This window comes from Salvelinus sp. IW2-2015, linkage group LG1, assembly GCF_002910315.2.
Source record: "Salvelinus sp. IW2-2015 linkage group LG1, ASM291031v2, whole genome shotgun sequence".
In the NCBI taxonomy this organism is placed as follows: Eukaryota; Metazoa; Chordata; class Actinopteri; order Salmoniformes; family Salmonidae; genus Salvelinus; species Salvelinus sp. IW2-2015.
The window spans coordinates 10,885,629-10,898,230 of NC_036838.1; the positions used below are offsets into that span (position 1 = coordinate 10,885,629).

Below are 12,602 nucleotides of genomic sequence, written 5' to 3' on the forward strand. Positions count from 1 at the left end.
ACGACTTAGAAGAACGTTAGGCAAGTAGCTAGCTAGTAGGGACGTAATGATTAACAATAACATTACCCGGTCCAATGTTTAAGATATGAGTGGGTTGGTCTTCAGGACTCCAAACCGATCCAAATGTGCATAGGCCAGGAAATCGATTCAAACGTTACGAATACAGCTTCCAATTTTTTTTCTCAAAGACTTTCTCCTTCGGAAAATAACTATCTTTGTAACAACTGCGTTCTCTCCTTCAGCTTGTGAATACATTTGAGAATTACAAGTGAACTACATCTTAATTTGTTGTCAAGCGCTTGACCTTGTGCAGGTCTTGATGTGAGCTATCGGAACCCTCAGTGTAAATAATCTCAATGATGTAGACCCTAAAGTTTTTCAGGGAATCCCGTCATCGGATCTCTATGTCAAGAATAATGGACGACTATCAGAGCTTGATGAGAAATTGCAGGCTGGAGCGGTGTATCGACTGGAGCCTCGTCTCTGTGGAGGGAAAGGAGGTAACTAAGTAGTTATTAAAGTCTGCTTGTCCCTTAGACTTACAGTAACAGGTTCATTACTATAACTTCTATTTAGCTAGCTACTTAAGAAAATGATAATTTACTGTTAAGCCTAAAGTTAGTGGACAGGTGTGAAATGTTGCTTACATTATTCTGAATAAGTGAGTATATGAAAAACTAACTGTTCCATTATTTGTAACTGGCAGGCTTTGGGTCAATGCTTAGGGCTCTTGGGGCACAAATTGAGAAGACCACAAACCGCGAAGCCTGCAGGGACCTAAGCGGAAGGAGACTAAGAGATGTCAACCATGAGAAAGAGTAAGATGGTCACCCACAGACTCAGTTTTATCTGGTATTTGAAGTATTTTTCTAAATAGGTGTTTTTGATGAAGCTCGCCTGGTGGATTTGATTGTCAGTTTGCACTTTTGGTACAATGGAATGGATAAATTGCATGAATAAATAGGAAATGAAAATATAGTCACATTGTGTGTGTGTCTTCAGGATGGCAGAGTGGCTTAAGAAGCAGGCAGACCGCGAGGCAGAGAAAGAGCAAAGGCGTCTGGAGAGACTGCAGAGGAAGCTGGCCGAGCCCAAGCATCACTTTACAGACCCAGAGTACGAGCAGCAGTGCCACGACCTCTCAGAACGCCTGGAGGACTCGGTTTTAAAAGGCACAAATTTCAAATGGCTATTTAGAATGAAATGGTAGAATAGTATGATTATTGTCCATTTGTAAGAATGGTAATGTTTGTTTTTCACCCAACCTCTCTGAGACACACGGAAGCTGCACAGGGCCAAACAATGCAGAGCCCCTGGTGTAATTTTTATGGAGATATATTTATATATACACTACCGGGCACATGTTTTAGAACACCTAGTCATTCAAGGGTTTTTCTTTTCTTTTTACTATTTTCTACATTGTATAATAGTGAAGACATCAAAGCTATGAAATAACATATGTGATCATGTAGTAATCCAAAAAGTGTTAAACAAATCAAAATATATTTTAGATGTTAGATTCTTCAAAGTAGCCACCCTTTGCCTTGACAGCTTTGCACACTCTTGGCATTCTGTCAACCAACTTCATGAGGTAGTCACCTGGAATGCATTTCAATTATGGTGTGCCTTGTTAAAAGTTCATTTGTGGAATTTCTTTCCTTAATGCATTTGAGCCAATCAGTTGTTGTGACAAGGTAGGGGGTGCTTTACAGAAGATAGCCCTATTTGGTAAAAGACCAAGTCCATATTTTGGCTCCCGGTCTAAGGCGCTGCATCTCAGTGCTAGAGGCGTCACAAGAGACACTCTGGTTCGAATCTGGGCTCTCACAACTGGCTGTGATTGGGAGTCCCATAGGGCTGGGCATTATTGGCCTAGCGTCGCCTGGGTTTGGCCGGCATTGTAAATAAGATTTTTTTTCTTAACTGACTTGCCTAATTAAAATGAATGTCAAGAACAGCTCAAATAGCAAAGAGAAACGACAGTCCATCATTACTTTTAAGACATGAAGGTCAGTCAATACGGAACATTTCAAGAACATAGAAAGTTTCTTCAAGTGCAGTGCCAAAAACCATCCAGCGCTATGATGAAACTGGCTTTCATGAGGACCGCCACAGGAAAGGAAGACCCAGAGTTACCTCTGCTGCCGAGGATAAGTTCATTAGAGTTACCAGCCTCAGAAATTGCAGCCTAAATAAATGCTTCACAGAATTCAAGTAACAGACTCATCTCAACGTCAACTGTTCAGAGGAGACTGAATTAGGCCTTCGTGGTCAAATTGCTGCAAAGAAACTGCTACTAAAGAACACAAATAAGAAGAAGAAACTTGCTTTGGCCAAGAAACACAAGCTATGGACATTAGACCTGTGGAAATTTGTCCTTTGGTCTGGAGTCCAAATTGGAGATTTTTGGTTCCAACGGACGTGTCTTTGTGAGACGCGGTGTGGGGGAACGGATGATCTCTGCATGTGTATTTCCCACTGTAAAGCATGGAGGAGGTGTGATGGTGCTTTGCTGGTGACACTGTGATTTATTTAGAATTCAAGGCACGCTTAACCAGCATGGCTACTACAGCGATATGCCATCCCATCTGGTTTGGGCTTAGTGGGAATATAATTTGTTTTTCAACAGGACAATGACCCAACACACAACTCCAGGCTGCGTAAGGGCTATTTGACCAAGAAGGAGAGTGATGGAGTGTTACATCAGATGAGCTGGCCTCCACAGTCTCCTGACCTCAACCCAATTGGGAGGAATTGGACCGCAGAGTGAAGGAAAAGCAGCTAACAAGTGCTCAGCATATGTGGGAACTCCAAGATTGTTGGAAAAACATTCCAGGTGAAGCTGGTTGAGAGAATGCCAAGCGTTTGCAAAGCTGTCATCAAGGCCAAGGGTGGCTATTTTGAAGAATCTCAAATATAAAATATATATTTTTGGGGGGAGGTTACTACATAATTCCATATGTGTTATTTCATAGTTGTGATGTCTTCACTATTATTCTACCATGAAGAAAAACCCTTGAATGAGTAGGTGTATCTGAACTTTTGACTGGTGCTGTATATACATGTCTTAATGATCTGTGCTGTGGAAAATGATTGCAATGTAAAGGGCTGTTTGTTCCATAGAACTAATTCAAGGGTGAGTCTAACAGTCTGTTTTTTAGGAATGCAAGCCTCTTCCAGCGGACTAGTGAAAGTAGACGAGGCACCGAAACGCAAAAAGCCACCTCCAAACAAAGGCCAAGGGAAAAGCAAGAAGAAATGCTTTTGGTGAATGAGCTTTGTCATCCTGGTTTAACATTTTTGTTAAAAATAAATTAATAATCATCTTTGCAGCCTCTTAAATAAAAACATGCCAAAAAAATGTCATGGGGACAAAAGTGATAGTGAAATGTTTTGGATATTACAGGACTGGTGTTGGTGGCCTGGATGACCTGGACAGCTCCGAGGATGACGATGATGCAAGCGACAGCAGGAACTCTCCCTCCACATCTGCTTCCGGTTCAGGMGTACCCGATTGTCCTGTAAAGGGAACAACGTCAGCTCACACATCGGCGTCTCTGAGCAGAGCGGAACAAACAGCAACTCCGGAAGCTCCTAGCGCAAGCAGCAACTCCATCTCAGGACCCAGCTCTCAAGAGAGCCCAGCAGAGGTGCAGACACAWTCTCAAGCAGAGGCAGCAGCTTTCGATACCAGTGGTAGTGGGGAGCAGAAGGAGGTGGTCCCCACAGAWGAAACATTCCCAAAGYCCGACAATCTAAGCGTAGCTCAGAGTAGCGTCAACCAAGCCGCTGTGAGTTTCTTAATGTTCCACTCAAGATTTGTCCTCTTGGGCCTTGTTAGTTCATTATTTAATGTTTTACATTTTCATTATRCATACTTGCTCCTTCGTTGTTCTGGGTCATCCCAGAAATTAAGCCGCTTTCCTTGTGACCATAATGCAAATGAGATGTTGGGATYACCAAAGATGTTTAATGGCTCACAATGCACCACGAAAAGAACTTTGCAACAAGACCAACTGCAGTCATGCAAAATAGAACAGTGTAATGAACAGTTACTTTTAAAGATGAACTCATGTGTGTTTCTCCCCTGGTATGCAGTGTGAAGATGGGCCCTTAGACCTCCAGGCAGTGCACTCAGACAAGGAGTTGGAGACTTTTGGGTTGGACAGGCTAAAGGCGGAACTGATTGCACGGGGGATGAAGTGTGGGGGAACCCTGTCCGAGCGCGCTGCTCGCCTTTTCTCCACCGTAGGGCTTTCTGCAGAGGACATCGATCCTGCCCTAWTGGCCAAACCCAGCAAGGGCAAGAAGCAATGACTGCCTAGTTTCTATTACAGCACCGTATAATAATGAGTCTTATGCTGAGTTGGACTCCTGATAACTTGGRGACAATTAAGGTAACAGATATGACTATGCCATGAGCCCCAGATTTAAAGAGTGGTTATTTTTGTTTGCCCCAAATAGTGGACACAATTTAAAGATTGTCACAGGCTATTGGATATATCCCAGAATTCTCCTGTTCTCAATGCATTTCAGACACACAGAGTAGATTTTACTTTTTACATTTCTTAGGTCATTGTACTGTCCCTTTATGTTGGATGAAGTGGCACAAATTAAATTAAGTGTCTTTTTATCACAGTAGCTAGGTTTTTATCCAATTGGTCACAGATTTTCATGCAAATATTCTAAAACGAAATGCGCATTTTCCAACTAGAGATGTTACCATCACGTGACTCCAAGTTTACTTTGCTATGATGGTTATTATATCAACATTTAGAGTATGAAGGTGTTTCCACTGCCATTTCTCGTGTAATTAATTTTCCAGAAACACAAAGTTCCCACCTTGTCTAGCATTCTGTGTTTTGTTGACATTTGGAAAGTTTACCGACGCTATTTGCTGTTTCCATCAGGACTGTTGTGACTTCTTTTTATCCAACGTACTTTACTCACATAAAAAGGTTGGATGGCAACCTGGTTAGCGAGTGGTTGTTCTCACAACCACATTTTTTTAGGACAGTAATTCTTTGGCTTAAAAGTAGGTTCATAACTCTGGAAATTGCTTTTTTATTTTTCTGTGGTTTTATATGTTCCTTATTTGGATATATGGTTGAATAAAAGGACTTATTGTGTTAAGCAAAAATACATGAATGTGAGTTATTTTTAATTAAACCATAAACAATATTATGACCATGATGGCGCAATCAAAATTTTAGTCTTGTCTGTGTACCTCAGAGCCCCTGGTCGATCCGGGGCTATCAATATGATTGACAGCCCTCCTGTTCTCACGCAGGCTAGCAGTGGGAGAATGCAGGACAGTGGTGGAAATGCGTACAGGAGAACATCTGGCCACAGTTGGTGCGTCTATCCATAGTGGCGGTTCTTCCTAGCGTCTTAGGGAAAACCAAGGGGACGTTGCGTGTTTACACGTGACGCGAACAGGTACACCTCGGCTCTCCCGAACCGTTCCCATATTTGGAGAACAATGTCGGGGTGCAGCTGCCACTTGTCTCCGGGACCCCTTGAGACATGAGGTCTGCTCCTACGTTCTGATAGACTGGAATGTGTGCTGCTGTCAACGAGCGAAGGTGCTCGTGAGCCCACAGCCACAATTCCTCCGCCGGCCGGTGGAGTGCAGGAGACCTGACTCCTTGGCGATGTATGTAGGCACGAAGTGGGTCTGAACCAGTTGTGGTAAACCGTGGGGTGTTGGGTTGAGCGTGCAGATATTGACACAGACAGGGAGGCTTTAGTCCAAAAAAACGACCTTACTTAGACAGAAAATAAATGTATCAAAGAAATAACTTATGTTTTGCTCGGTTTTCCTTCTCTCTCTTAACTGTTGTCCGTCTCTCTCCCTTCTCTCCCGCGGTGTGCCATCGTGCTCCTTTTATTCAGCCTCCACGGCTGGTTGGCACCTTCCTCTAATTACCTCCACTTAGCTGTCCGTGTCGGGGTGCCCAGCTCCCGTATTCCCAGCAGAGGGAGCCAACGTCGCCTCTATTACCATCCCCCGGGGTAGACCTCCTGGGATACCACACAGTAGATCTGTCTCCAACTCTAGGAGGTTGATGGGGAGTCCCGAGGGAGGCCACACACCTCTGACCGCCCGAGCCTGGCATGTCCCCCCCCATCCAGTCAGACAAGCGTCTGTAAACACTGGAATGTAGGCGCGTCCTGTGAGAAACGTGGGCGCCAACATTTTGGTTACACAGGTAACCTTGGCGGCAGGTAGCCTAGTGGTTAGAGCGTTGGACTAGTAACCGAAAGGTTACTACAAGATCGAATCCCCGAGCTGACAAGGTAAAAATCTGTCGTTCTGCCCCTGTCGTTCTGCAGTTAACCCACTGTTCCTAGGCCTTCATTGAAAATAAGAATTTTTTCATAATTGACTTGCCTAGTAAAAAAATGTAAAATAAATAAATAAAACGTTGTGGTTCCAACCTTCGGTGAACGCAACACGGGTCTGAGATGCACTGACTGAGGCACCTGCCTGAGCCGGTGCTCCGTCCCCCAACAGCGATTACGTCATCGGCCCAACATGGGGCTGTGTACGCAAGCTGTTCCTCAAACATTGTTCCTAAGAGTGTGTGGTGTAGGGTCGGAATTATTGGCGGGTTCTGTGAGAAACGGGGGTTATACATGTAACCTGTGGTTCCAGACGCCCATGAACGCAGCACGGGTCTGAGCTGGTGCCCGCCTGTGTTAGTGTGCCGTCTCCCAATAGCGTCATCGGCCCAACATGGGGCTGTTCTTTAAACCTTTAACCACATTACTCCTGAGAGTGTGTGGTACAAGGCTTTTATGCGGTATAGCATGGCGGCTCATCAAGAGCGTCCGCTTTGCTGCGGTCATGTCATTCCCACTCACAACGTCCTCCTGTGTGTAATCAGCTACGCACTCATGGTGGGCTGTGCTAGACACAGGGTGGTGAGAGGAAGAGAGATAAAGAAAGAAGGAACCTTAACGGTCTCAAGTTTGTTATGGAAAAGAGGTTCTCTTGTGACGAAGTCAGATGGAACATATTCTTTATTAACAACTGACATATTGGCTCAATAACAGTGGGCGCTGTCACACCGGGTGCTGCGCTCTTCCCCCCTGGTCCCGTCAGGGTCGCCGTCTCTTCTGGCTGCCCCTAGGACGCCAGGGTGACGAAATGAAGACCTCTCTCGCTGGTGGAGAAGCTGCTTTCTCTGGTGCTGCCGGAGAGGCGGGGCCCGCTCCAGGTGCACCCGCTCGACGGGCTCTCCGTCTGGCTCTAGACCCATGTCTAATGGAGCAGGGAGACTCGTTTGAAGCCGCTCTAGACCCTCCTGCCATTGGCAGGCCAAAACGCACCGTCGCATCTTTGACGGCGGCTCCAAAGAGGCCGCTGTCAGAGATGGGGGCGTTCAACAGGGCGGCTTTGTCGGTCTTCTTCATAGCCGTCATAGACAGCCAGAGGTGTCGTTCCACGACCACCGAAGTGGCCATGGACGTCCCCGCGCATACAGCCGACGCCTGAGTGAGATGGAGGATGGCGCCGGAAATCTTCGACGCTTCCTCTATCTCCTCTCCCGACAACCCAGTCTTACCCGTGGTGAGACGGGACAGAGAGGCGGCCAGGAGGGCAATATTATTAGCTGCTGCTACAGCTTGAACACCTAGAGCGAAGGACTTCCCTGCCAGCTGGGCTGTGAGTCTGTCCTTAGTCGTAGGTAATGTGGCTTTCCTGGACGACGGCCAGGAGCTCGAACCTGGGACAAGGTACGCTGCCAGGGCGTCCTCGAGCCTAGGGATCTCCTGAGGCCGTTCTCCGTCCACTCTGGTGAATGGGATGTACGCCTTCGCAGGCGCCCTGGCCATTAAAGGCGCCTCCCATGCAACCTCCACATATTTTGCCAGTGAGGGCATGGCAGGTGCTAAAAGCACAGCCGCCCGTCTCGGTCTAGAGTAAAGGCCGCCCACCATCATATCCACCTCCGGGTTGGGGGGAATGGGGGGCAGTGCAATGTCTAGACGGCTCGCGGCCCGCTCAATGAGCCCTGTAAAATCAGAGCGCAGAGAAGCCGTTGCGTAAGAGTGGGCTGCTGAGAATACAGAGCCCGTCTCTTCCTCGCCCAAGAAGGTGAAATTTCCCGCGCTCACCCTAGGGAGAGGGGTCATTTCAGTTTCGGTTGGGAGATCTCCCCTAAAAAATTCCCACCGCTGTTCCCTCTCCTTTAAAGAAAGGAGGGTGCAGCTAGGGCATTCCGGGGGGTCTGTGAGGCCGCCCCTAGCGTGCTGTGAACCCAAACACACGAAACATAAATCGTGTTGGTTCGTAGCCGCCATTGTGGAGCAGCGACTCTGAGCTCTTAAAAGAGCTTTTGGGAGTGGAAAAACTGAGCTCATGAAGGACGACGTCGAGACCAGGAAGTCGACGGTGGGTGGGTTCGTCTTGAGTCTTCTATCTACTGTATAGGCTTCTTCTCTTCTCTTCTCTTCTCTTCTCTTCTCTTCTGTCCAGTCCAGTCCAGTCCAGTCCAGTCCAGTCCAGTCCAGTCCAGTCCAGTCCTGTCGCTGAAGATAATGGGAGGCTGAATGACGGGAAACATCCTCTTATATATGGACACCTGTACTCCTATTGGCTGCATGTTTGTGCATAATTTTTTCTCAGGCTATTCGCTGCCTAGGCGGGGTAAACCAATAGAAGCAGAGCTCCACTATGGGGCGGAGCTCCACGATATAGAACAAAGTTAGCCCCGGGGGTGAGGGCTAGGCCAGTGATTATTTCTGGACTGTGATTTTGTGATTGAATTCACATTATCATTTCATAACTAGGACCAGGAAAAATTATTGACTTCTGTCTGTACTGATAGTTCTGTCCTCCAGCACCAAGACATTGATGTAGTGCCCTCTGAAGCTTACAGTCATTCATCACATCTTCATACCTTCATCATTTCCATTAATATTTTACTAATCACACATTAAAGGAATACCTCTGGATTTTGACAATGGGCATGATAACAAATAACCATAGACTTAGTCTTTGTGATAACGCTAGTTAGTATTGGCTCGCGAAATTACCTCTACCTTCCTTCATACCCGACACAGAGACATAATAATGGTATCCACAAGTTCATCCAACTCTGGGGACGTAGATAAATGGCCTCATTGCCAAAATCCCAAAGTATCCCTTTAAGCTTCTATTTAAGCTTCTATGCATGTTAATTGTCCATGCAGTCTTCTTTAACTGGGTCATTTATATTACTTCTGCTACCCAACATTAAAAAAAAGGTTCAACAATGGTTATTTTTTATTTGAAAACAGCAAGCAGGGAAATACTTCGACAGAGATGTTTCGTTAACAGTGTTGTTCGCTGTGTCCAAACTCCAGACTTCTACTTTAAAGTTGTTAATAATTAGACCCTAATGTGAGATTTAACTGGTGAGACTGGGGGGAAGGGGCGGGGGGTGCCTGCAGTGGTGCCTTGAATCTAATTACAGGTTAAAGATGTCATTGGTAAGATGGTCAAGAAAAGTTCATGGCCTTAATTATAGATTGTCAAAATCCAGAGGTATTCCTTAAAGCACAATTCTAAATATATATATTTCCCCTTATTTTCATAGAGGCCTTCCAGGAGTTGGATAGAGAAGGCACTGGAACTGCTGAAATGAATATCACAGAGGTGAGACCATTTGAATTTCAATGCTATGTGTCTTTTAATTACTGATTCACTAAGGAAAAGTAACCTTATCCACTCTGTCTTTGTCTCTCACAGTGGCTGTATATGACCATGTGTGGTTGAAGTGTATGGTGATCTTGTATGCTGTAGAAGAGGACACATACACACCCATAGTAGAGGACAACCATAGACTCAAAGTGCCTCCAAAGCATCTCAGTGCACCCAACTAAGGCTTGCATCATCTCAAACAATCCCAAAGAAACTTCTACTCCCTYCTTTTTAATCACCACTACAAATACCTCGCTGCCTCTGCTCAATAACTTGGCAAATGCATTTATCCTGGTCAATTACACGTGATGAAAATGAAATGCTTTACTAAGGGAGTCGCTGCATATAAATCACTGCACGCATTATACAATGGCAATGTTTTCAGGGCATACTGTTGTGCAAAGAATGCCTGTATTTTTAAAGTTCCATTCCAAACCTTTTAGGTTTTCCTCTCTTTTGTTTAACCATCAAATTCAGATGCTAGTCTGTAATAAGAGATGATATCGTACTCTGTGACATTATGTATTTTTTGCTACCTTTCGCAGGATCTTGGATTATAGAAAGTATGTAGAGCTATAGGCTGCTAATGAACTGTAAATTGTACTGATGCCTTAGTCTTTAGGATACCTCAGTACAGTACACTACATCAGTTAAAGACAGAAATATAACTCATCTTTTTCTCAAGATGGCAATTTTTGTCTAAAAATTGGTGAGGGTACTTTCAACTAAAACACTAAATGTAGGAAAGAGACTCCTCAAAATGTGACAAGGTAAAAAGTAACTTTGAGGGTTATGCTGAACTGCACATTTTAATTCTGCGAAGAATGTCACTGAAAAAAAACTGACTTATCATATAACTTTTGAGTTATTCATTTTCTAAAGATGATTAACATGGTTAGTGCATAGTTATAATTTCTAATGCATACAAGGTGTGTATGAATGTAACCATTTGTTACTTATTATTTATCGTTAATATGAAAGATAAGGTCCTTTTGCTTCCAAAACCGTACCTGAAGCGATGCATGTTAATGTTCAGACCGAGCGTCTGGGATCTTTAAAGAACTCTCCCCTACAGAAGACACCTTCGTCCAATGACTTATAGTATAATGTAATGTAATTTAAGAGTCATGATCAAGGGCTACCCCACCACTTGGTTTGCTGAGAGGTAGGATGGGACTGGAGAAATGTAACCAKTTTCATATGCATACATAGACATGCAAGGACTAACAGTCCATGAGATCTTGATTAAACGTTTGAAAGCTACAACCTTATATTTCGGGTTATGATGTTACATGACTGTTACTAAGCATGAGGCATTTTTTGACTCTTCCAGAATAAATGGGTAAATTAAATGACCATTGAACATGGATGCAGCAGATTTCTCAAGATGAAACATTACATTTGGATACATTTATTGTTCAAGCCCTCAGATACAAATGACAATAATGTGGGAATAGTGACATCAACAAGAAAAGCTGTCCTCTGCTGGGGCAAGTCTATGGTTCAGAGTCAATGCTGTTCTACTCTTTGGTTTTTGCTTCCTTGCTCTCGATCAGTCCAAGAAGAAAGGCATCTGCTTCTAGTAGTGTTGTGTCGGTGTTCGCACCCAGGAAGCGAGATGTGAGCTCGAGGTCCTCAAGACGCAGACGTACCCTGCTCCCCCTCTAGTACTTCTCTCCATCCACTGTCGGTCGTTTACATACACAATGATACTTGGCACCAAAGTCAATGTATGAATCGTCTTTGATTATGTGAAAGATCTTCCCGATTACCAGTTTGTTCTTTGCTGGTCCCATCTGCATGAGAGGAGAATTTCGTAGCAATGACGCAAATTATTTTTCATTTCTTGTTGACCCAAGTCTGACAGTAGTTCCTGTCTGATTTTGTCTCTGCTGAAGGTCTGTGTGTTGTTCATATGCTGCAGCGAAGCCACTTTTCACCTTGTCGGCTGCTGGTTTTTGCGTTTCTTCCACCGCTTTTCCTTCCGATGTCTCCCCGCTATCTGTGCTGTATAACGACTTGCAAATATAAATTGCTCGTTTTGGAAACACACATGTGCCAGTCCTCAGACCTGACACGACKTTGCACAAAGCTGCCATGTTGGTTTGTCTGCCGCAAAGGACGATGGGTGTTTACTTGTGTTACATTTAAATTATAAAGGAAGGAATACCACAATAATCCAATTCGTACTGTATAAAAATAACAAACTCCTCACATTTGTCGTGCCAAAATTAGTATAAAAAACAAAGCCCTTAAAAAACCCTACATCGTCACGTTAAATAACAACCTCTCTTTTTTAAAGCTCTCCGGCTTCCGTAGCATAAAACATTTTGACGTCAGCGTAAATATCCGGTAGTAGCTCGACAAAGTATCCTTACATTTCTGTGCTCTCTTTGGCAACATCATGGAGTTGTTTCTTTCTGGTCCACTTCTTCATTTTTGCAATGCTTCTTTTCCTATTGGAGCATCTGTTCGTGATCTAGTTGATACTTTTACGAAAGAGAAGGTTAGTATCAAAACGTCGTGTTATCAATTAAACTGAAATATTACTTAATAGGTTCCACATCCAACAAGCTAGCTACTGGTAGCTAGATAACTAACGCGGTATTAGCGGGAGCTAGCTAGCTATCTAGTTTAACAAACTTTGCCAAACAGGATTTGAACATACATAGTATTTTCTGCTATGCTATTCTGCGCTGTGTTTTTTTTTTAATATAACTAGCTAGCTATCTTGTTTAACAAACTTTGCCAACCAGGATTTGAACATACATAGTATTTTCTGCTATGCTATTCTGCGCTGTATTTTTTGTTTTTATATAACTAACTAGCTAGTACTGGCAGTACTAATACTAGTATGGATGTGCATCTTTCCCTTTCAGTACTATTCGATACACACAACGTTAGATGGGCT

At 44.2% G+C, this 12,602-nt stretch overlaps 2 protein-coding genes across 2 annotated transcripts in view; one reads left to right on the forward strand and one right to left on the reverse strand.

Annotated features, from left to right (window-relative positions):
• Positions 1–5,148, forward strand: part of LOC111961003 (splicing regulator SDE2) — a 17,545-nt gene extending 12,397 nt beyond the window's left edge. The window contains 6 exon segments of the mRNA XM_070443431.1: positions 383–500; positions 707–818; positions 1,003–1,172; positions 3,162–3,267; positions 3,407–3,791; positions 4,099–5,148. Coding sequence (XP_070299532.1) covers positions 383–500; positions 707–818; positions 1,003–1,172; positions 3,162–3,267; positions 3,407–3,791; positions 4,099–4,317 — 1,110 coding nt within the window. The 3' untranslated portion in view covers positions 4,318–5,148.
• A 5,938-nt stretch (positions 5,149–11,086) lies between these two features.
• LOC111961060 (small ribosomal subunit protein bS1m-like) lies at positions 11,087–11,822 on the reverse strand. The gene is given in 1 exon segment (XM_023983187.2): positions 11,087–11,822. A coding segment is annotated over 1 exon segment (579 nt). The 5' UTR covers positions 11,791–11,822; the 3' UTR covers positions 11,087–11,211.
• Positions 11,823–12,602: the final 780 nt, after the last annotated feature.